The 25,039-nt window shown below is 44.0% G+C and overlaps 1 protein-coding gene across 13 annotated transcripts in view; it reads right to left on the reverse strand.

Moving 5' to 3' along the window:
- Nucleotides 1-4,871: 4,871 nt before the first annotated feature.
- Nucleotides 4,872-25,039, reverse strand: part of LOC143942903 (CD48 antigen-like) — a 176,488-nt gene continuing 156,320 nt past the window's right edge. For all 13 annotated transcript variants that reach the window (XR_013264858.1, XR_013264857.1, XR_013264856.1 and 10 more), the window contains one exon: nt 4,872-12,988. Coding sequence is in view for 4 of the 13 variants with exons in the window: in XM_077464320.1 (XP_077320446.1) it covers nt 12,926-12,988 (63 nt within the window). In the remaining 9 variants the exon portion in view is untranslated. The remainder of the gene's footprint in view (nt 12,989-25,039) is intronic.

Consider the following 25,039-nt stretch of genomic DNA (forward strand, 5'->3'; position numbering starts at 1 on the left):
CACCTTTAATAATAAACACCTTCATTTACAAATTGCATTTTGTGTTTACTTGTGTTGTCCTTGACTATTGTTTAAATTGGTTTGATGTTCCGAAACACTTAAGTGTGACAAACATGCAAAGGAACAGGAAATGAGGAAGGGGGCAAACACTTTTTCACACCACTGTACATACTGCACTTCTCTAGAGAATTTTGTTACAGGGTTATTTAAAAAATGACAGGCAGAGGAAGAGGCAGGCCCTTCTGCAGGGGTGGTAGGGGTAGGGCAGGAGCAACAGGCTTGAGCCAAAGTGGCAAATCGCAGAAGGTGCGTGCGATTACGTCAAAGGTTGCACCAGACTTGGTTGAGTGGCTCACTCAGCCTTACTCTTCTGCACCCTCCTCATCTTCTCGATCTGCACCCTCTTCTTCACTCTCTGCTATGTGCACCCCCAAAGACACTACCACCAACACCACCACCATATACCTTCCGTTTGAGTCACAGGAATTATTTTCCGATCCATATCAAGACATTTCCGATGCGCAGCCACTCTTGGCATTGGATCAGGAAGAGGGGGTAGCAACAACCGCCACTCAGGAGTCTGATGACAGTACCCAGATCAGCCCAAGGAGGAGGTTGGTCCCCACTGTTGCTGCCTACTCCGAGATCTCTAATTATAGCGGTGGGGAAGGTGACATCGATGATGACGTGTCTAGTGATGTCACATGGGTGCCCACAAGAGAGGAAGAGGAGGGGAGTTCAGAGGGAGATATGGACCAGCTGATAGGGAGGAGAATCAGGAAGAACTTACATTGCACAGGAGGGACAAAGCAGACTGCGAATGTATCAGGAGCGAGGCATCAACCATGTACGGTCACATCTGGCGCTCCCAGGATGGCGGCACATGGCTCCGCAGTGTGGGCTTTTTTTAACATGTCCGCTGCTGACAATAGTGTTGCCATCTGCAATATTTGCAGTCAACGCATAAATCGTGGTAAGCCCAACACTCACCTAGGGATGACCGCCTTAAGAAGGCACATAAGCTGCCATCACCGAGCCCAGTGGGAGCAACGGAACACACAAAGCCACACTCCAGGCTCTCACCGTCCAGCCTCGTCTTCTACTTCTCCTTCCACTCTCTCCTCACAATTGTCCTCCATTCCACTTTCCATCACGCCATCCTCATGTTTTTCTGCAAAAAGGCAGACTTCCGTGGGCCAAATGCTCGAGCGTAAAAAAATGATGGATAACCCTCTTGCCCAACGGTTGACGGCTGGCTTGTCAGAACTGATAGCCCGCCAACTACTGCCATATAAACTGGTGGACTCGGAGGCCTTTTGAAAATTTGTGGCCATTGGAACACCACAATGGAAGGTCCCAGGAAGCTATATGGCCATGTTCAGCGGCAAGTGAATGTATCTCTGGCACACAGTGTCGGTGTCAAGATACATCTGACCCAAGACACGTGGTCTAGCAAACACGGGCAGGGAAGGTATATCACTTTTACTGCCCACTGGATGAACCTTCTGACGGCCGTCAAGCATGTAACCCGTGGCACCCATGTAGATTTGGTTTTACCGCCACGGATTGCATGCAGGCGTCGCTCTTTTTCTCCTCCTCCTACTCCATCCTCCTCCCTCTCCTCCTCGGCTGACTCCTCCTTTTCCGCTGCTAGCGTCTCTTCCACTGCACCACCCAAGCTCCCCAGAACCTATTTGACATGCCAGGTGAGACGTTGCCATGCCGTGCTGCGTCTGTTGTGCCTGGAAGCCAAGAGCCACACTGGCCCGGCACTCCTTTCAGCTTTGCATTCACAGGCAGATCAGTGGCTAACACCGCTCAATTTGACAGTTGGTAAAGTGGTGTGTGACAACGGTGACAATGTGCTTAGCACATTGAAAAAGGGCAAAATTCCGCACGTGCCATGCATGGCACGCGTCTTAAACTTGATCATGTAGCTATTCGTTGTCAAATACCCTGGGGTCCAGGACATCTTACGGCAGGCAAGGAAAATCTCGGCCCATTTCAGAAGATCTTACACGGCCATGGCTCACCTTACTGACATTCAGCGGTGACACAATCTGCCGGTCAGACGTCTTTATTGTGATTGCCCGATGCGATGGAACTCAACCTTCTATATGCTTGATAGGCTGCTCCAGCAGAAACATGCAGTTAACGTCTACCTGTACGAACTCTGCCGCAGAACTGATTCTGGGAGCTGGGTTTTTTTTCGCTGCGCCAGTGGCTGCTCATGCGCGACACATGCAGACTTCTGCGGCCATTTGATGAGATCACCAAACTGGTCAGTCGCAACAATGGCGCCATCAGTGACATGGTACCTTATGCCTTCTTTATGGAGCATGCATTGCATTGTGTCATTGATCAAGCCATGGAGGAGCAGGAGTGGGAAGATGAGGAAGTCGCAATGCTGGATGAATTCCCAGGGGGGCCTCTCTATCTGAGACAAATCAACAACAGGAGTCTGAAGAGGAGTCAGAGGAGGATGGTGCCAGGGCGGATGAGGAGGAGCAAGAAGAGCATGCTTTAAACCTTTCTGGGATCCTTGTTGTTGTGCATGGATGGGGAGAGGAGAACGAGGAGGACGACATTATCCTGGATGATGAGCAGGAGTCAGGCCACCACACCGCTTCCAGTTTAGTGCAAATGGGGGCCTTCATGCTCCAGTGTTTTAACAGGGACCCCCGTATAAAAAGCATAAGGGTCAAGGACCAGTACTGGGTGGCAATGTACTTAGACCCCCGGTACAAACACAAAATGGCGGAAATGTTACCACCGTCACAGAGGGCTGTCCGAATGGAGCACTTCCAGGGCTTGCTTCGATAAATGTTGCATTCTGCTTTTCCGTGCGCTGGCAGAGGAGGAATTCCCACTCCCAGAGAAAGAGTTGCGGATAACAATCCAACAGCGCCTTCAAGAAGAGGGCGGTTTGAAGATGTGTTGGTGACTTCTGATATGAGGTCATTCTTGCAGCCAACCCATCGACAGGTCTCATCTGGATCCAGCATCAGGGAACACCTAGACCGACAGGTGTCTGACTACATCAGGTTAACGGACGATGTGGACGCTCTGAGGAGTGATGAACCCCTGAACTACTGGGTGGGCAGGCTTGACCTCTGGCCAGAGCTTGCCCAATTTGCAATGGAACTGTTGGCTTGCCCCTCGTCCAGTGTCCTGTCCCAAAGGACGTTCAGCGCAGCAGGGGGGATCGTGACCGATAAGTGCACTCGCTTAGCTCACTTAGCTCAATGAGGCATGGATCTCGGAGGAATTCAACACATGTGACCAGTAGACCATGTATATCTCTATAAACTATTTATTTAATCGAGCACACAGACCTTTTTTCTACATTTGGCTCACTTCCTTGTACAAAAAAAGCACACCGTACTATATGCCCGTCCCCTTCCGATTTGAAGCGGTTGAGCGGTGTCTTGTTTTTGGGGCCCAGCAGCGAGTTGCTGGTATCATTGCTGCTGTCAGTGCTCTCTATCTTTGTGCTGGTGTCAGTGCTCTCTATCACGGTGCTGGTGTCAGTGCTCTCTATCTCGATGCTGGTGTCAGTGCTCTCTATCACGGTGCTGGTGTCAGTGCTCTCACATTGCTGGTGTCAGTGCACTCTATCACGGTGCTGGTGTCAGTGCTCTCTATCACAGTGCTGGTGTCTATGCTCTATATCACGGTGCTGGTGTCAGTGCACTCTATCACGGTGCTGGTGTCAGTTCACTCTATCTCTGTGCTGGTGTCAGTGCTCTATATCACGGTGCTGGTGTCAGTGCTCTATATCACGGTGCTGGTGTCAGTGCACTCTATCATGGTGCTGGTGTCAGTGCTCTCACGGTGCTGGTGTCAGTGCACTCTATCACGGTGCTGGTGTCAGTGCTCTCACGGTGCTGGTGTCAGTGCACTCTATCACGGTGCTGTCTTCAGTGCTCTATATCACGGTGCTGGTGTCAGTGCTCTATATCACGGTGCTGGTGTCAGTGCACTCTATCACGGTGCTTTTGTCAGTGCTCTCTATCTCGGTGCTGGTGTCAGTGCTCTGCATCACGGTGCTGGTGTCAGTGCTCTATATCACGGTGCTGGTGTCAGTGCACTCTATCACAGTGCTGGTGTCAGTGCTCTCACGGTGCTGGTGTCAGTGCACTCTATCATGGTGCTGGTGTCAGTGCTCTATATCACGGTGCTGGTGTCAGTGCACTCTATCAAGGTGCTGGTGTCAGTGCTCTATATCACAGTGCTGGTGATCATCTCCTGCACCCTCTTCATAGCCCATCCTGACCTTTCCTCTCCTCCATTGCCTTCATGTGCTCCTGAGTCTTGAATTGTCAAAATTTCACATATAAAAAAAGAATGCTTATAGTTGTCGATCCCAGATTCACCTCATACATGTGTTATGTCAGTGTCCATGTGGTGGGACTATGTGTGCACAGCTAGTAAGTATTTTGTGGCTGAAAATATGACCTGTAGTTTTTTAAAGTTCACCTGCCATTGAAGTCAATGGGGCCCACCGCAAACTTTGCAGTTCGCAAACTTTTGCCCGTGTTCGCGGTTCGCGAAACGTCCCGTCGGAAGTTCGTCCATCTCTATCTATAAAGTCCCACAACTGGAGAACCTCTATGTCTATATTCGTAATTTAAGTATATGGCACACTCTGGAGTCTAATCACCGATACCCCCTATAGTAAAATCTCAACATTGATCATTCCTTCTCATAAAAAATATTTTTGTTTTCACAATTCACCTCTTTCTGATCACCAGCTCGTGTCTGTGCCTATAGAAGAGACAGTGGTATTACAAACATATGTTCCTGGTTATAGATACTTTTATGTTAGCACAGCTAATTTATTACTGAAGTGACAAAGCATACAGACAAAATTGCTGAAAAATAATTATAATATATATAAAAAAACAGTGTAAACATCATCATTTTTGCTTGTTGATACAAAATCAGAAATTATGGCAACAGCAATGTTTGCATAATACAGACATCAGGTGAGTCACATGGTGTTTCAGTTTTCACAAGGTTGTTTGACTTTACATTTTCCTTTGTAGAGCTGCTGATTTTTAGTTTAACCTCTAGGCCTGTAGATTAAATTTCTCACGCACAGATCCCTGTGCTATGAGAACATTTTCCTCAAAATTCTACAAACAATACCAAACGTGAAAGGAGTTTGTTTGAAATCTTTTTAAATGTATTAAAAATAAAAAATGAAAACAAAATCCCATGTACATAAGTATTCACAGCTTTTGCCACGACACTCACAATTGAGCTCAGGTGCCTCCTGTTTCCACTGATCATCCTTGAGATGTTTCTACAACTTGATTGGAGTCTAAATTACGTTGATTGGACATGATATGGAAAGGCACACACCTGTCTATACAAGGTCCCACAGTTAATAGTGTATGTCAGAGCACAAGCCAAGCCATGAAGTCCAAGGAATTATCTGAAGACCTAAGAGACAGGATTGTAGCGAGGCAAAGATCTGGGGAAGGGTACAGAAAACATTTCTGCAGGTCCCAATGAGCACAGTGGCCTCCATCCTCTGTAAATGGAAGAAGTTTGGAACCACCAGAACTTTTCCTAGAGCGGGCCACCCAGCCAAACTGAGCGATCGGGGGAGAAGGGCCTTAGTCAGAGAGGTGACCAAGAACCCAATGGTCACTCTGACAGAGCTCCAGCATTTCTCTGTTGAGAGAGGAGAATCTTGCAGTAGAACAACCATCTCTGCAGCACTCCACCAATCTGGCCTGTATGGTAGAGTGGCCAGACAGAAGCCACTCTTCAGTAAAAGGCACATGACAGCCCACAAGGAGTTTGCCAAAAGGCACCTAAAGGACTCTTAGACCATGAGAAACAAAATTCTCTGGTCTGATGAAACAAAGATTGAACTCTTTGGCCTGAATGGCAAGTGATATGTTGGAGGAAACTAGGCACTGCTCATCCAATACCATCCCTACAGTGAAGCATGGTGGTGGCAACATCCTGCTGTGGGAATGTTTTTCAGCTGCAGGAACTTGGAGACTACTCAGGGTCAAGGGAAAGATGAATGCATCAATGAACCGAGACATCCTTGATGAAAACCTGCTCCAGAGTGCTCTGGACCTCAGACTCGGGTGAAGGTTCATCTTCCAACAGGACAATGACCCTAAGCACACAGCCACGATAACAAAGTAATGGCTATGGAACAACTCTGTGAATGTCCTGGAGAGGTCCAGCCAGAGCCCAGACTTGAACCGGATTGAACATCTCTGGAGAGATCTGAAAAGGTCTGTGAACCGATGCTTCCCATCCAACCTGATGGAGCTTGAGAGATCCTGCAAAGAAGAATGGGAGAAACTGCCCAGAAATAGGTGTGCCAAGCTTGTATTATCATACTCAAAAATACTTCAGGCTGTAATTGGTGCCAAAGGCGCTTCAACAAAGTATGCCATTTTTGTTTCATTTTTTATTTTTAATAAATTTGCAAAGATTTCAAACAAACTTCTTTCACATTGTCATTATGGGGTATTGTTTGTAGAATTTTGAGGAAAATAATTAATTGAATCCATTTTGTAAAAAGGCTGTAACATAGCAAAATGTGGAAAAAGTGAATCACTGTGAATACTTTCCGGATGCACTGTATCTACACTGAAGCTGTGAACATGTGCTTTGGCTAAGGCTGGATTCACACCTATGGCAGTTTTAGTGCTTTTTGAATTTTGCAGATTTGCACTACAGATCTTGTTCCATAGGAAACCATGTTACATGGACTGTAGAGCAACCATGCAAAATGCAAAAAGCACAAAAAATGCCTAAAGCAACATAATGAGGCTTGGAGGTGAGTAACAGCTATTCCTGATCAGAATGCATATATATTCAAGTTGTTAGGATATAATAATCGAGAATTGGAGAGTTGACAGAGGTGACAGAGTATAACATTGTACCTGAGCATTCTTAGTATTTAAAAAGAGGATAACATAGCAAAAATAAAAGCAGAAATTACAAAATCAAATGAGTGAGTAATAAAGTCATGCCATTTCTTGCCTGAAGATAACACTGTACCTCCTTTCCACAGCAGCTTCCGCTAAGAAAAGAAAGATACAGCATTACAAAGAATTACAGGGCGATTGGGTACAAAAGAGCAATGAAAGCTGGTACAGTTTAGGAACCTTTAGTTGTGCTTTTTGCAAAAGAACAATTTTAACTGCTCTTACTGGAAAGAAGCCTTTCAGAACTGATGGTATTAACTTCTTTGCTGCATAGTCAACTCATATCTCCATGTTCTTTGCATAGGTCTTAGGATAACAAGCTAGGTTGTCAAATTTTCATACTAACCTTGGAATAGCAAAACATTTTATTCAAAGCGGAGTTTCACCTGGAAAAAAAAAGGACACTTACCTGTCCAGGGATCCAGCGATATTGGCACCCGAAGCTGACCCCGTCCCTCGGCTCCAGGTGCAGGTGCCGCCATCCTTACTAAGGGAAACAGGAAGTGAAGCCTTGCAGCTTCACAGCCTGTTTCCTACTGCACATGCGCAAGTCATACTGCACGCTCTGAATGGCCCCTGCTGTCTTCTGGGACCAGTGTGTCTCCCAAAAGGCAACGGGGGGGAAGGAGGAGGGCCTGGACATTGGGTAGTTCGATGCACAAAGTGCATCGATCTTTCCCCAAAAGTGGGAGCAGATACCTAGATTTGACAGGTATCCGCTAACCCCTGAAAGGTGCCAAATTTGGCACCGGGGGGGATCCGATCCGCAGAAGTTCAATTTCTGGGTAGAACTCCGCTTCAAATCACCACTATGGAGTCTCCTTTCCAAACGGAACATTCCCAGTTTTCTTAACCTTTCATTATTACTGAGGTCTCCCATTTCATATATTTATTTAACCCCTTCCCACCGACTGCCTCCCGGCCTTTTGAGAACCTGGGAGGCCGAGGCGGGCATTTGGGTCATGCGACTGCTGTGATTGGCTGCCACAGCGGTCACATGATCAGAAAGCTCCCAATTGCATGTATGCATTGAATGTTACCGATTTCCGCAGGCTACCACGCTGGGAGCGCGCAAGGAGCGCGCTCTCAGTACGGTAAATTATAAACACAGGGCTGCATATATGCCGCTGTTCGGCATCAAGGCCTACCCGCCGACAGACCACATATATATGTACGACCAATGCCAAGGATTTAATTGTCTGCCACTGAACCTGTCTGAGCATTAGTAAGACCCCATCTGGAATATGCATTTCATTTTTGGGCACCAGTTCTCAAAAAGGATATCGGGGGAAATGGAGAAAGTGCAGAGAAGGGCAACCAAACTGATAAGAGGCATGGAGGAGCTCAGCTATGAGGAAAGATTAGAGGAGCTGAATTTATTCAGTTGGGGGGGGGGGGGGGGGTATACTCACCATGTATGAATCCATGAGTGGTCTTTGTAGTCAGCTTGGTGTTGAGTTATTCACATTCAGGTCATTACAGAAGTAAAGGGGGCACTTTTTATGTCCATAAAGAAAAAATATTGGAAAGGCTTCCTCGCAGTAAGAGCTGTGAAAATGTGGACTAGACTCGGTAAAGAACTAGTTATGGCCAATTTAGCAGATATTTATTCACGTTTTAAAAAAAGAGCTGGATGTATTCCTAATGCCGCGTACACACGATCGGACTTTCCGGCAGACTTGGTCTGGCGGACCGGAATCCGTCAGATAATTCGATCGTTTGTGGGCTCCAGCAGACTTTTTTTTCCCAAAAGTCCGATGGACCTAGAAATAAAACATGTTTCAAATCTATCCGACGGACTAAAAATCGTCAAAACCGTTCATCTGTGTGCTAGTCCAATGGACCAAATACGATGCAAGGGCAGCTATTGGCTACTGGCTATTGAACTTCCTTATTTACGTCATCACATTCAAAACTAATGGACTTTCGAACGGACTTATCTGGTCGTGTGTGGCCAAGTCCGTTTCATTCAGAATGTCCGTCGGACCTCCGCCGAAAGTCCGTCGGACCTAGTCCGTCGAAAAGTCCGGTCGTGTGTATGCAGCATTAATGTACCAAATATAACTGGATATTAACATGCATAGGTATTAATGCCAGAGACTTGATCCAGAAAATATCCAATTGCAAATCTCCAATCCAATGGAACAGATTGGATCATGTTTTGTTGAGTTTTTTTGACGTCCTCTGGATCACCTGTGTGTATATAATTTTGTATATAGAGGTTTTCTATTTGTTTGTTTTTGTATTGGTTGAGCTAGATGGATTTCAACTTAACTATGTTATTACAGACATCCCAACCTGCAAAAACTAATTTCAGGGAGGTAGCAAAACCTAAACGGAGAGCTTGCTCCGGTGTTCTGCCATATAGTGTCCGGGCATCATATAGTGTCCGCCCCGAATCTCCGAAGCTGAACGGCGCCTGCGCCGTGAGTGGAGGTGGTAGCCCCACCATCCAAGCGGACATAGGGTTGTGAATATTAGAGGGCCGCTCGCACACGCTTCGGGCTAGGCCTCGCTGCGCTCGGCTCTTTAATATTCCTACTCTATGTCCACTTGGATAGTGGGGATAGAACCTGGACTCACGGCGCAGGTGCCGTTCATCCTCTGCAATTTTCAGAATCTGTGTTGCTGTGTACTGCGCATGCGCAGTACACAGCGGACACTATCGGATGGGGGACCTTATATGATAGGACACCGGCAGCTGTCCGCTATAGTATGAACCCGGCGTTAGAGTGCTATATACAGTGGAATTATTTCATCATTATTTTTCATAATATATTTCATTCGAATTATGAGTTTTTATCTCTCTTTAATGCAATACAGATTGTAATTTTGCGGCTTCTGCATGACATTTGTGTGATCCAAGTTAGCTTACAAAAATTTAGCTGCCATATGAAGAATATACAGTACAAAAAATATTTGAACAACACATATACACACATAGAAACCTTAGAATTAAATATAATGAGAACAGTAATCAACATCCCCTAGAGTCTAGACCACCAGGGTACAGTGTATAATACTCAAAACTAGATCAGACATGTTTACTACAACCACTGCAATATTTTACCATTTATATACAACTTATTTCCTGAAACTACAGCACCAGTATTCTAACATTGGGCTACTCATTCACTTCGGGATAAGCACAGTATCCCTGATGTTTAGTCATTTATTTTGGAATACAGCACCAAACACATTAGTTACCAGCAATGGTGAGGATCTCATAACCTGCAGGCTGCTGCTCTATGTTCAAATGTGTCCTTCATTCCTCCAGATACTGCCCACAATCTTCCAGTGCTGCACGGGTTAACAGCAGCGGCTGTCAGTGTGAAGCATTTGCGCGGCTCGGCCACTCCTCCCTGCCCCATCAGCCATTCACAGAACTTATATTATTATTGTCCCACAATGCATCACGTTCTGCGCATGGAGGAGCGGATGAATGACAGGATCTCTCCCGTAGGCATGTGCACAGGGTGTGCTGGATGTGACTGGGCCCACCCTAATCACCCTGTGTGTTGCCGATTCCCCCTGCTTCCTGATGCCCCCTGTCTCTCCGTCTGCAACACTGCCAGCTTCCCTCCACTCCCGTCCCACCGCTGCAGGAGATGTTTCAGTATGGATGAATGAACACAGTGAGTAATCTGTACTGATCACAGTGTTCATTAACCACTTGTTTACTGGGCACTTAAACCCCCCTCCTATCCAGACCAATTTGCAGCTTTCAGCGCTGATGCACTTTGAATGACAATTGCGCGGTCATGCTACACTGTACCCAAATTAAATTTATATCATTCACCAGCCCCCCCCCCCCAAATAGAGCTTTCTTTTGGTGGTATTTGATCACCTGTGTGATTTATTTTTTTTGAAATGTAAAAATACCGAATATTTTTTATTTTGTTCTAAAATTTTAAAACGGGTAATTTTTGTCCGTCATTGATGTACGCTGATGAGGCGGCACTGATGGGCACCAATATTTGGCAGTGATGGGTGGCAGTGATGGGCACTGATCTGTTACACTGATAGGCAGCACTTCTAGGAGGCACTGATTGGCACCACTGGTGGGCATTGATAGGTGGCACTTGTGGGCATTGATAGGTGGCATTTGTGGGCATTGATAGGTGGCACTTATGGGCATTGATAGGTGGCACTTGTGGGCACTGTTAGATGGCATACAGTAAGTGAGGAATAATTGCCTCTTCCTTTTCGGGACCAATGTCCCTTTAAGATGAGCCGGTGATCTGCTTTTTTTTTCTCCTCCACTGTCAGCATGAGGAGAAAAAAAAATGATCACAGAGCTTTTGTTTTGATCATGGGATCAGCTGTCATTGGCTGACAGCTGATCACATGGTAAGGGGCCGGGACTGGCCCCTTACTCGGATCGGTGATCACCCGAGTCTCGTTGACTCGGTGATCACAGTGCGCACAGGAAGCGTGCACAGGGGAGGCCGTCATATAACGGCCTCCCGGGAATTCAGGTCCGCTCTGTGGTTGTCAAGTGGTTAACTGAATCATAGTAAACTTTTTTCTATGCTTCAGTTTGTGAATGAACAGGAAGCCAATCAGCACAGAGCACTTCTTATTTGTTCACTGTGCAGTGCAGCTGAGGCTGCAGAGAAAGGGACTGGGGAATCTCTGTCCTCCTCTCTCTGTTTAGACCCTTGGTATTTCACCAAAGCCCCCCAACAGGGGTTCCTAAAAAAAAAAATTGTACAAAAATAATAAAAATAAAAACTACTGACACTGTCCGCTGCTCTGCTGATATTCACTCTAAAAAGAAACGAAACAGAGGGTGCACCAGCATAGCGCATTCCCTTAGCAATTAAAAAAAAAAAAAAGCATTTGATAGATACTCAAAAACAAAGGTTAAAGTCAAGCCTGATGTCATATCCACCAGATGCTCATCCAGCGTGGCCCACTGGCCAGTCACAGTCGTGGAAGAAAGAGTCCAAAAAAAACTGATGCGTTTCGAGGGGTGTTCCCTCTTCTTCAGAGCTCTAAAGAAGAGGGGACAACCCTCTAAATGTGTCGACGCGTTTCATACACTTTACAAATAATAATACATTGTAGCAAAAGGTAATGCACTAGGCTGGTGTGCCCTCTGTTACTATTTGGGTGTTCCCTGATCTGATGAGAGTGGCAGCACAGCCAATGCGGTGGCTAGACCAGTGGAGACCTCTGTTTTCAATCAGCTGCCCAGCAATTTCTCAAGTGCGGGAGCATTTGTTTCTTTTATATTTCTGCTCATATTTACCCGCAGGACATGGAATATATACCATTGTAGGTACCTAATTAGTTTGGTGCTGTATCTCCCCCCCACCCCACAAAAAACTAAAGAAAGTTACTACTTTAAAGTAAAAGTTGTGAAGCTGCCATGTTGCATACACAAGCTCAAAAATGCTACTTCCTCAATCTTTTATATAGCATGATAAAACACAGGTCACAAATCAAATCTGAAAAAAATACAATAAATATGTTTAATTTGACATTTCAGCTATCTGAAAAAATAAAATAAAAATTGATTTGCCCTTACTTCCTGTTCCAGTGACGCAATGGAAAGTAAGAAAGTCTTGCTACAGTTGACACAGACAGCAATAAGCTTTTACAGAGGATCGTATCTTATAGTAATTGAAATACTTTTCATTTTCTGGGAACATCTCCCAATTTCTATTTGTCCTGGTTATCATTGTCTTGTTATCAAGTATTGGAACCTCAGTCATGTTTCAAACGTTGTCCTTGTCCTTCCCTGTATGGGGAACATTCAATTTTTCCTGTCCTCTCTAAAAACCTTCACCCAAGGGGAAGTCTTTCCAATGGAGACAGAGGCAACAACACAACACTATACCTGATTAAACAAAGTCCACAATCTTAATAGTTTCCCTAACACACTTTTCTTCGATATTATGCTTTTACAGTTGTCAAAATCCTTCATGCTGGAAGATCCAAGATGGTCTTCTTCTTCACAAATGCAATCTGTACCTTGAATTTTGAGACTTGTCATCTTCAGACATCAACCTTTTAGGCTTTTAATAAACAAATACATTTCATTTCATTATTTCATGAGCTTAATACCAATAAAGAACATTGTTTTAATAAAAAACAAGAAAAAAAAGACATTAACAAAACATTATCAAGATGGAGGTTACATAGAAGGTTATTGGGTTGAGTAGCCCAGTGGTATCACAATCGTCCCTGCCCTGTATGGACCTCTGCAAGTAGGTAGAGTTGGGAGTCCTGCGGGGGGGTTATTGCTCCTGGAATCCTTTGAAGAAATGTATTAAATGTAGCGTGTAGGGCCATTGGTAACCGCATTTCTCCAATTGCAGCCAGACCCAAGAAGTCAGTCCTTTAACTGGTTTTAGTTATATTTTGTTAGGTGATAACAACTTGGATAGGGTGAAAGGATGTATGGGATTACCAGGAGATAATGAACACAGCAAAATTGGGGGCAATCTTCCTTTTTCTCTGTACAAAAATCCTGAACTGCTCCCTTCTGTACAAACTCACAGTCCTGGATAGGTCAATAGCAAGAGTCCATTACAGACTAAGGGCTCTAGGCCCTTCTGGAAAGTAGCACAAACTTGAGGTAATTGCTTGCAGGTGTGTATCCCCTCCCTCTGTGGATCTGCTTCCAGCTCCATTACTCAGCAGGTCCTTCTTGGGACATCTCCATCTTCCACCTACCTCCCCTTGCCAGAATGATTCACCCATACTTAAGGGCTGGCTTAACCCCCTGCCAGGCCCACGGTCTGGGGATTGACCAAGCTCCCCTGAGTAAGCAGATCCACCCTCCTAGCCTACGCCCTCTAGTTTCCAGAACGTTCTACAACTTTCCAGAACCTGGAGGAGGCACCAGAGCCTTGCCTGTATGAATCATTTAGCCCTGAACTCAAGTAAACCCTGCAACAAAGAAACTTGTGATATGGTATGAAAAAACACATAAAGATCATTTATTAAATATAAAAAAACAATGACAAAGACATCTGATCCTCCTGGGATCTTAAAAGCATAAAAACCATTGATCGTAAAGAATATAAACTGACAGATGTTTTGTGATAAATTGCCCCTGGAGTCTTTTGTTTGTGACTTTAAGGTAATAGAGAAGCTGCACTGCCACCAATCAGCTGGAACATGGGGACTTGGTGATTGTGAACAATCCTCACCCAGAAAGGGGAAAAGCAAAAGTTAGTCAAGTGCAGATAAATGGAACTATGTTCCTGAAGTCACTCACTGTTAGTAGATGGACTGCGGGACTGGGGCGCCGCCGCTCTGAGCCTGTGGGGTGGAGGGGAGGTATTCTGTCCTGCCCCGTGTGATGGTTCAGACTCTGGGACAGAGGTGCGGTGCGGTGCACGCTGAGTGGTATAAACCGAAGTTGGACGCAAAGTGGCGTCCGCCTGGCGTGACTGGAGACTTGGAGCGCAACGCACAAGCCTGACGTATAGTGCCGCTTGTCCGAGCGGCTGTTTGTCACGTGGAGAGCTCCGTAGTGAGGAGGGTTGCCATACCGACTGGCCTGCTTACATGTTTCGCGCGTATGCGCTTTTTATATTTAATAAATTATCTTTATGTGTTTTTTCATACCATATCACAAGTTTCTTTGTTTGCGCTGTTTCTTGATTGTTTATTTTCTGTATCTTATTCCACCAAGTCCAAAGTGGTTCAACAGCTGCACATTGACACCAACTATAGGACATCATCTTAAATAACGAGTATCTTATCATATGGATAACCGTTCTTAACAAAGGGATTATTTGTTTGTGTGCCAATGACTCTTTTTGTTCAAGTAAACCCTGACCCAGGTTTTATGACTTAGACTTAGTCCTGAGCCAGACTCAAACACTACTAGCACATGCTACACGTGCTACATGAATATGGGATTTGAAGAGTGATTCACATTGCTGGAATCCACCTAAAACATGCAAGTCCTTTTGCCTTTGCTGAGCAAATGTAGATTTGAAATGAATTGTTTTACTATTTTTGTCTCTTCACCTTTACCACGTGTTCAGTTATGCTATCAACAAGCTGATAATATTGTATGAAGGTGAACTTGCCAATATGAAAATACATCTCTAATCTCTTGACGTCTAGCTTTATAGTGTTTAATAAACAAACTTAATATCATGAGTTCAAGCTTTATACAAAACAAGAACATTGTTTTATAAAAATAAAAAAAAGTCTAAATTAAGCAAAACAATAAACCAAAAGAAATCTGGGTTTTAATGTCAAGATGGAGGCTACAGAGCAGAAATACATTTTTAGGCCTCATGCACACGGACGTTTTTACAGCCACTTTTTTGAGCTTTTTTTGCAGCTTAAAAACGGCTGTCCATGTTAGTCTATGGCTTCATGCCCACCTAGGCGTTTTTGAGCTGCAAATGGCATAGGCGTTTTTAAGCTGTAAAAAAAACCCAGGACCAGTGCGTTCCGTGGCGTGGAGCTAGAGCTGTAAAAACGCGAATCGCGGGAAAACGCGCAAAAACGCGCATAAACGCGCAAAAACGCGCATAAACGAGCAACATATTTTCTTTGTTTTCTGAGTGCTATAGCCAAGAGATGTGTTTCTTAAAAAACGCTACTTAACGCTAACGCTAAAAAACGTGCAAAAACGCCAATGCAAAACGCGGTAAAAATCACGTTTTTAACAACAATTTTTCCAGGCATCGGAGCTAGCTTTGCAGCCAGTTTTTTAAAACGTCCGTGTGTATGAGCACTTATTGTTATTAACTTGCATTGTATAACACCAGTCCCACCAACTTCCCTGGAGCTTTACTGGATTGAATTCTGGATAATTGACCTTATCACTGGTAAAAGGGTACCGAGGGCCTCCATAATGTCATCTGTCTTGATCTAAATTGAGTTTTGCATGTCTTTAACCACTTGCCGACCAGACGCCAAACTTTTACTGCAGCAGAATGGCATGGCTGGGCGAAACAACGTTATGTCTTGCTCCGCCCTGTGGCCACTAGGGGCACGCCCCCCCGGAGCCAATGCGAGTGACCGGCGAGCGAGATGTCTGCTTTGCTCCCGAGATCGCTTGTGACACACGAGAACCGGGATCTGTGTGTGCAAACAAACAGATCTTGATTCTCTGAGGGAAGAAGAGACAGATCGTGTGTTCATACAGAGTATGAAAAGCAATCTGTCATCTCCCCTAGACAGTCCCATCCCCCCCTTCAGTTAGAACACAGCGGGAACACAGTTAACTCCTTGATAGCCCACTACTGTTAACTCCTTCCATTCCAGTGACATTTTTACAGTAATCAGCGCATTTTTATAGCACTGATCGCTGTATAAATGCCAATGGTCCCAAAAATATGTCAAAAGTGTCCGTTGTGTCTGCCATAATGTCGCATTCCCGATAAAAATTTCAGATCGCCACCATTACTAGTAAAAAAAATAATAATAATAAAAATCTATAAATCTATCCCTTATTTTGTAGACGCTATAACTTTTGAAATATATGCTTATTGCAATTTTTATTACCAAAAGTATGTAGAAGAATACATATCGCCCTAAAAAAAAAGGGGGGATATTTATTGTAGCAAAACGTATAAAATATTGTGTTTTTTTCAAAATTGACACTCTTTTTTTTGTTTATAGCGCAAAAAATAAAAACTGCAGAGGCGATCAAATACCACCAAAAGAAATCTCTACTTTTGGAAAAAAAAGGACGTCAATTTTGTTTTTGGTGTAGCGCCGCATGACCGCACAATAGTCAGGTAAAGCGACGCAGTGACGAATCATAAAACATGGCTTGGTCATTCAGCAGCCAAATCTTCCGGGGGTGAAGCAGTTAATGTTTAGCAGCAATAAAGCTTCTCTATGGACAGCAGTGCCATGCAGACCTACCCTTGTAGGGAATGTTGCTGTCCTACTCACCTTTAGTTTATAGCTTGTCACTATAATTATCCTAATTTTATTAGGGCTCGGAACTATGGAGCACCTCAGGGGCATATGAAATCTAGGACAGATTAGGGGCAGGATCTAACGTCAGTTCATTTAAAACCGTTAGATCAGTTACATAAAGATGCTGGCGGGTTGAGTAGCCTTCTGGCATCACAAAAAGCTTCAATGTCTCCCCCTTTACCACAAACAGCCTCTGAAAGTAGGCTTGTTGGGTAGGCGAGGTGGGCAATAAACACACAGGGTCCTGTTTTGCCAAGAACTTTTTTTGGAACATCCAAACCAACAGAACAAGCAGGCCCAAAGGAAAGCTCACCCATCCAGGGCCACTTACAACTGAGCAGCAGATAATCAGTGGACAAAAGACTCTTGGATGCCGACAGCATCTGCCACGAGGAGGGAAGTGTGGCCTGGTGGTCCAACCCAAAGGGGAGGCTTCCTGGAGAGGTAGACATAAACCTTGCTTCTCTCCCTACTCCACCAGAACCTTTCCTTATCACTTCCACTGTCCCTGACAGATAGGATTTCTGTCCTTAACCTGTCCACTCCCTAAATGTGTGCCAAGCCCAAGACCCAGAGTTCTAAATAGATTCTGGCTGAATTAAGATGGCCACCAAAGCCACATGGGGCACCGCCATTCACATGGGAAAGCTACTCCCCACGAGCAAAAAAACCATAGAGTCCCTCCCGACCATGGGTTTCAGGAAAGAAATGTGCTTGATTCCCTCATCAACACAGGCAGTGTTGACAGGGGAATCCCTCCCACTGAGCCATTGTATTCTCCTGGTGGGGGGGGGGGCAGGGGAAGCCATCCTCGCCAGAAGAAGACAGTGATTATTCCTAGTGGCTATCCTAGTGGCAGCCATTCAGTGTCCTCCACCCCTCTCTACCAATCTCTCCACTGGCTTCCACTCACCCAACGAATAAAATTCAAAGTACTAACAATAATTTACAAAGCCATCCATATCTCTGCCCCCAGCTACATCACTAACCTAGTCCCAAAATACAAACCAAGCTGCTCTTTTCGGTTATCCCAAGTAGGGATGAGCTTCGAGTTCGAGTCGAACTCATGTTCGACTCGAACATTGCCTGTTCGCCTATTCAGCGAACAGTGAATAATTTGGGGTGTTTGCGGCAAATTCGAAAAGCCGCGGAACACCCTGTACAAGTCTATGGGAGAAATCGAAAGTGCTAATTTTAAAGGCTAATATGCAAGTTACTGTCCTAAAAAGTGTATGGGGACCCGGGTCCTGACCCAGGGGACATGGATGCAAAAAAAAGTTTTAAAAACTGATGTTTTTTTTGGGAGCAGTGAATTTAATAATGATTAAAGTGAAACAATATAAGTGTAATATTACTTTAAATTTCGTACCTGGGGGGTGTCTATAGTATGCCTGTGATGGGGCGCATGTTTCCCGTGCTTAGCACTGTCCCTGCACAAAGTGTCATTTCTGCAGGAAAAAAAGTAATTTAAAGCGGGAGTCCGCCGTTTTTTTTTTTAAAAGCCAGCAGCTACAAATACTGCAGCTGCTGACTTTTAAAATAATGACACTTACCCGCCCAGCGCGCCCGCGATGTCGGCACCTGAAGCCGATCTCTCGATCATCTCTCGGGTGCTGCCGCTGCCATCTTGGGTATGGGAATCAGGAAATGGAGTCTTGCGGCTTCATTTCTCGGTTCCCTACTGCGCATGCGCGAGTCGCACTGCGCAATAAGGATGGTCCCCGCTGTCTCTGGGATCCGTGTTTTCCCAGCAGGCAGCGGGGGACCTTCAGAAAGGGGCGTAGATTCTGTGGAAAGGGGCGTAGCTTCTGCAGAATCTACGCCGGAAGTGGGTACAGATACCTGTACTGTGCAGGTACCTGCACCCCCCTCCCCCCTGAAAGGTGCCAATTGTGGCGCCAGAGGGGGGGGGAGGGTTCCAATGAGTGGAAGCTCCACTTTAGGGTGGACCTCCGCTTTAAAATCACTCGCGGCTATAATGAGTTGTCAGCTCCCCATAATACAGAGAACGATCATTGAAAGTCATTGATAAAAAAAAAAAAAGCGTGGGGTTCCCCCAAACTCAATTACCAGGCCCTTCAGGTCTGGTATGGATATTAAGGGGAACCCCGCGTCAAATTAGAAAAAAAATTGACGTGAGGTTCCCCCTAAATATCCATACCAGACCCTTCAGGTCTGGTATGGATAGTAAGGGGAAGGCGGCGTCAAATTTAAAAAAAAAATAGACGTGGGGGTCCCCCTAAAAATCCATACCATACCAGACTTTATCCGAGCACGCAACCTGCCATCTTCTGTCTCCACGAAGGAGACACTGCCGGATCTCGGTGGCCTGACGTTTCTTATATGAGGAGGGTGGGGCCACCCGTCACCTGACCCCACCCCCCTCTGACGCAAGTCGGGAAGCCGGGCTTCCCCAATGACATGTGGGTGACCCCGCCCCCCTCTGATGTAACGCACGTTTCCGTTAAAGTTCACACGAAGTTTAGGTCTGTTCGCAGATTCTGGTGCGAACCGAACCGGGGGGTGTTCGGCTCATCCTTAATCCCAAGACCTCCCGTTCTCTAGCTCCCTTGTCACCTCCTCCCATGCTCGCCTCCAGGATTTCTCAAGAGCTTCTCCCATCCTTTGGAACTCCCTACCCCAAGCTGTCTGACTGTCCCCTAATCTATCCATCTTTAGACGATCCCTGAAAACCCTTCTCTTCAAAGAAACCTATCCTGCTTCTAACTAACACTTATTTACTTATCTCATCTCCCCACAGCTATTACCTTTTGTATCAATTGACCCTTCCTTTTTAGATTGTAAGCTCTAATGAGCAGGGCCCTCTGATTCCTCTTGTACCAAATTGTAATGTAAGGCCGCGTACACACGGGCGGACTGTTGGCTCAACTTTGTCCGCTGAACAGTGTTTCAGCGGACAGTCCGCTCGTGTGTGGGGCTTCAGCGGACAGTTTCAGCGGACAGTTTGACGAACAAAGTTTTTCGGAAATTCCGAAAAACTGTCCGCTGAAACTTGGTTTGAGCGAACAGTCCGCCCGTGTGTAGGCCACTTTCGAAATGAGCAAACTGTTCCCGCTCGGAGGGAAGTCTGCTCATTTCGAGCGCGTGTGCAGGTAGGCGGGGCCCGCGATGGAGACGTCGCGGGCTCCGCCGCCTGGAATGGACTTAAAGGGGAACCCCAAAGCCGAAAAAAATCGGCGTGGGGGTCCCCCCAAAGTCCACAACAGACCCTTGTCCGAGCACGCTACCCGGCCGGCCAGGAAAGGGGGGCGAGCGAGCGCCCCCCCCCCCTCCTGAGCCGTACCAGGCCGCGTGCCCTCAACATGGGGGGTGCCTTGGGGAAGGGGGGGCCGCGCGGCCCCCCCACCCCAAAGCACCTTGTCCCCATGTTGATGAGGACAAGGGCCTCTTCCCGACAACCCTGGCCGTTGGTTGTCGGGGTCTGCGGGCGGGGGGCTTATCGGAATCCGGGAGCCCCCTTTAATAAGGGGGCCCCCGGATACCGGCCCCCCACCCTATGTGAATGAGTATGGGGTACAATGTACCCCTACCCATTCACCTGTAAAATAAAAGTACCCAAAAAAAAAACACAACACACGAGATAAAATATTTTATTGCACAGCTCCGGGGGTCTTCCGTCTTCGGGGGTCTTCTCGCCGGACTCCTCCGCTATCTTCTTGTAGCTCTTTTGCTAGCGGAGGAGTCTGTATTTCTTCCTCCCCGCCGCCGGCCTCTTCTCCCGACTTCGGGGGTCTTGTCCCCCTCTTCGGTTCTTCTGCCGGGCCACCGCGCCTTCTTATAGCTCTTTTGCAGGCGGTGGCCCGGTCTTGGTACGCGCTCGCTCGCCCCCCTTTCCTGGCCGGCCGGGTAGCGTGCTCGGACAAGGGTCTGTTGTGGACTTTGGGGGGACCCCCACGCCGATTTTTTTCGGCGTTGGGGTTCCCCTTTAAGTCCATTCCAGGCGGCGGAGCCCGCGATGTCTCCGTCGCGGGCCCCGCCTACCTGCACACGCGCTCGAAATGAGCGGACTGTTGCCTCGTGTGTGGGCGAGTCCGCTCATTTCAAAAGTTGCGCGGACTTAGTACGACGAACAAAGTTTGCCGTATTTGTCCGCTCAAAAAGTGCCGTGTGTGGGCGTGTTCGTTCATTCAAAAGTTTGAGCGGACTGTTTGACGAACTTAGTTTCGGCAGACAGTCCCCGCGTGTGTACGCCGCCTAACTGTAATGTCTGCCCTCATGTTGTAAAGCGCTGAGCAAACTGTTGGCGCTATATAAAACCTGTATAATAATAATAATACTAGCCGCTAACGATAATCGCATGTAAAATCCGGCAGGCTGGTTGTATCCAAGTTAAACGATCAATCAACTTAGTACATTCAGCCTGTCCATACATGGTTCAAATACATCTATAGCTAGCCTTAGACGCACATGTAAATCCAGACTTCGATAATATATGTGGAAACTAAAGAGTGATTCACTTTACTGGTATTCATCTAAAACAGGCAGCGACAATGGTCCTTTTATCTTTTCTAAGCAAATACAGATAAAGAATATGATGTTTGCATTCAATAGGTGCTTACATTTTAGTGCATCTTGACCTATCATATAATGCTAGGATTTCAAGGGGATTTTCAAAGGGTGTAACAGATAAGATTACATTCAGAAAGTTTATATTCTTCCCAGTAACTAAAAAAGTTAATGTATTTGTGTGCTGGCTGGGCGTGGGCCGATAATAAGCCCTTGCTATTCTGAAGTCTGACCTTTTGAAGAGCGCCGGGATTTGTTTTTTTTAGTTTGAAGATAAAGTAATGAAGGTTCATAACCTCTTTTGTGTTTTATATGCTATATTTGTCTCCTTCCAAAGCTAAATAACAATTGACTATTGTTGGATTTTCATAAAAATGTTCTTATTTTGTCTGTTTCTTAAATTGGGAGGTCAGTAACATTAAAACTAGACTCCCACAAGGGATTGTTTTCTGATTGCTGTAAATCGGAGGTACACTGTGCCCACCTTAGTTACTCAAATAGATGGTGAGGAGGTGGATTTTCCTATATATAGCCCTCTTATTTTGTCTTTCTTAAAGTGGGGTGCCCTCTAAAAAAAAAAAAAAAATGTAAAAGTCAGCAGCTACAAATACTACAGCTGCTGACTTTTAATAATCGGACACTTAACCTGTCTCAGGGTCCAGCGATGCGGGGGGAACGAAGCCCCCCCTCGTTCCCTGCTCCGCTCGCAGCGCCGGCATTCTTACTGTGGCTTCACAGCCGGGCACCCACTGCGCATGCGTGAGTGGCACCGCGATACGCTGCACAGTCATCTGGGACATGTGACAGGTCCCAGATGACTGTGCGGAGCCGAGGGGAAGTGATGGCACCAGCCCAGGCAATGAAGGAGGCAGACTACAAGGGACCCCCCTAGCAACAGGCATTTAGAGTTGAGTAAAAATAATTATTTTTCCAATTAGTTTTTTTTTTTTTTTTATGAATTTTAAAGTGGAGGGCCACCCTGAAAAAAAAAAATCTAAAAAATGAAAAAAAATCTAAAAAAAAAAAATGAAAAAAATTATTTTTTTTACTTACCAGAAATGCCTGTTGCTAGGCACATAATCCTAATCTTCCTCTTCCTCCTCCATGAAGATCTTCTGGTCTTCTCTCCTCGCCGCGTTGTTTTCTGGGTAATGGGTCGCGCTGTGTTCTGGGAACTGTGTGTTCCAGAACACAGCGCGTCCCATTCACAAAGCGCTGCGTGACTCGCGCATGCGCAGTAGGAAACGGGCAGTGAAGCCGCAAGGCTCCACTGCCTATTTCCCTTAGAAGGAATGGCGGCGCCGGGACCCGAGAGTCGAGAGACGGGTCGGCCTCGGGCGGCCGACATCGCGGGCGCCCTGGACAGGTAAGTGTGCTTATTAAGTCAGCAGCTGCAGTGTTTGCAGCTGCTGACTTTTTTTTTTTTTTTTTTTAAACGGCCCTCCTCTTTAAGCTATTTTTTTTTTTTTTGGTGGCAACACCACTTTAAGTTGGGAGGTTATTAATATGAAAAGTAGACGCCCACATAGATTTGTTGTCTGACTGCTGTGAGTGTGAGGTACTCTGTGACCACCTTGGTTACGGAAAGATATACTGAAGAGGAACAGACATGCACAGCTCCTATTAGGGGGCATGGCAAATATTAACCATGCCATACCCACCAAGATCGCTAAAGACTCTACATCTCCTTAGACATGTGCAGTTCATTTAGTTCTGAATTCAAATTTGGACAAATTTTCGTTTTTCAAAACTTCGGATGTATTCAAATTTCCGAATTACAATAATACCGAATTTCAACTAATTTGAAAAAACATTTTGGACGGAATGTGAATCGATTCGAATAGTTTTCAAATTTAAATCGTTTTGGAAATTCCAAAGAGAATGAAATAGAACAGAAAATAAAGGAATAGAATAGAAAATAATATAACAGAACATAAAATATTATGCTTTCCAAAGAGAATAAAATATAACAGAAAATAATGGAATATAATAGAAAAGATTATAACAGAAAATAAACTATTATGATTTCTAAAGATAATAAAATAGAACAGAAAATAAAGCAATAGAATAGAAAAGATTATAACAGAAAATAAAATATTATGATTTCTAAAGATAATAAAATAGAACAAAAAATAAAGCAATATAATAGAAAAGATTATAACAGAAAATAAAATATTATGATTTCTAAAGATAATAAAATAGAACAAAAAATAAAGCAATATAATAGAAAAGATAACAGAAAATAAACTATTATGATTTCTAAAGATAATAAAATAGAACAGAAAAGAAAGCAATAGAATAGAAAAGATTATAACAGAAAATAAAATATAAAAATGTCCAAAGAGAATAAAATAGATCAGAAAATAAAGGAATAGAATAGAAAAGAATATAACAGAACATAAAATATAACAATTTCCAAAGAGAATAAAATAGAACAGAAAATAAAGGAATAGAATAGAAAAGATTATAACAAAAAAAAATATTATGATTTCTAAAGATAATAAAATAGAACAGAAAATAAAGCAATAGAATAGAAAAGATTATAACAGAAAATAAAATATTATGATTTCCAAAGAGAATAAAATAGAACAGAAAATAAAGGCATAGAATAGAAAAGAATATAACAGAAAATCAAATATAAAAATGTCCAAAGAGAATAAAATAGATCAGAAAATAAAGGAATAGAATAGAAAAGAATATAACAGAAGATAAAATATAACAATTTCCAAAGAGAATAAAATAGAACAGAAAAGGGCCCAGAATAGAAAAAAATAATAGAATAGAAAATAATTATAACAGAAAATAAAATATTATGATTTCTAAAGATAATAAAATAGAACAGAAAATAAAGCAATAGAATAGAAAAGATTATAACAGAAAATAAAATATTATGATTTCTAAAGAGAATAAAATAGAACAGAAAATAAAGGAATAGAATAAAAAAGAATAAAACTGAATATAAAATATTATGATTTCCAAGGAGGATAAAATAGAACAGAAAAGGGCACAGAATAGAAAAAAATAATAGAATAGAAAATAATATAACAGAAAATAAAATAATATAATATAACAGAGTAAAAGAGAACAAAGTAGAAAATAAAAGAACAGAATACAATAGAAATGAATAGAATAGAATAAAAAAGAATTGAATAAAATAAAAAGAATATAACATTCTTCTGAAATTCAAATTTCAAATAGAAAATATTTGAATTTGTATACATAAGAAAACAATAAACAAAGAATAGAATAGACTATAATGGAATAAAGTAGAAAAGAATAGAATTAGAAAAACAATAGCATAGAATAGAAAGAACATAACCGTTTCCCAAAATTCAAATATAATCAATTTGAATGTTAATAGAATAGAAAAGAATAGATTAGAATAGAGTAGAAAATAACAGAAAAGTATAGAAAAAAAAAAAAAAAGAATATAATAGAATAGAAAGAATATAACTACCTGCTGAAATTCTAAATTTAAATAGAATACCTTTGATTAGAAATGAATAGAATAGACAAGGATAGAGTAGGATAGAATGAATTAGAATGGAATAAAAAATAAAATAAAAGAATAATAAAACAAAGTGTGTAAAAACCTTTGTGATCAAGTTGGAAGTAACTAAACATGTTAGGGGTGTGGC

The sequence above is a fragment of the Lithobates pipiens genome, unplaced genomic scaffold (genome assembly GCF_037356315.1).
Source record: "Lithobates pipiens isolate NorthernLeopardFrog02 unplaced genomic scaffold, aLitPip1_a1.2 Scaffold_30, whole genome shotgun sequence".
Lineage (NCBI taxonomy): Eukaryota > Metazoa > Chordata > Amphibia > Anura > Ranidae > Lithobates > Lithobates pipiens.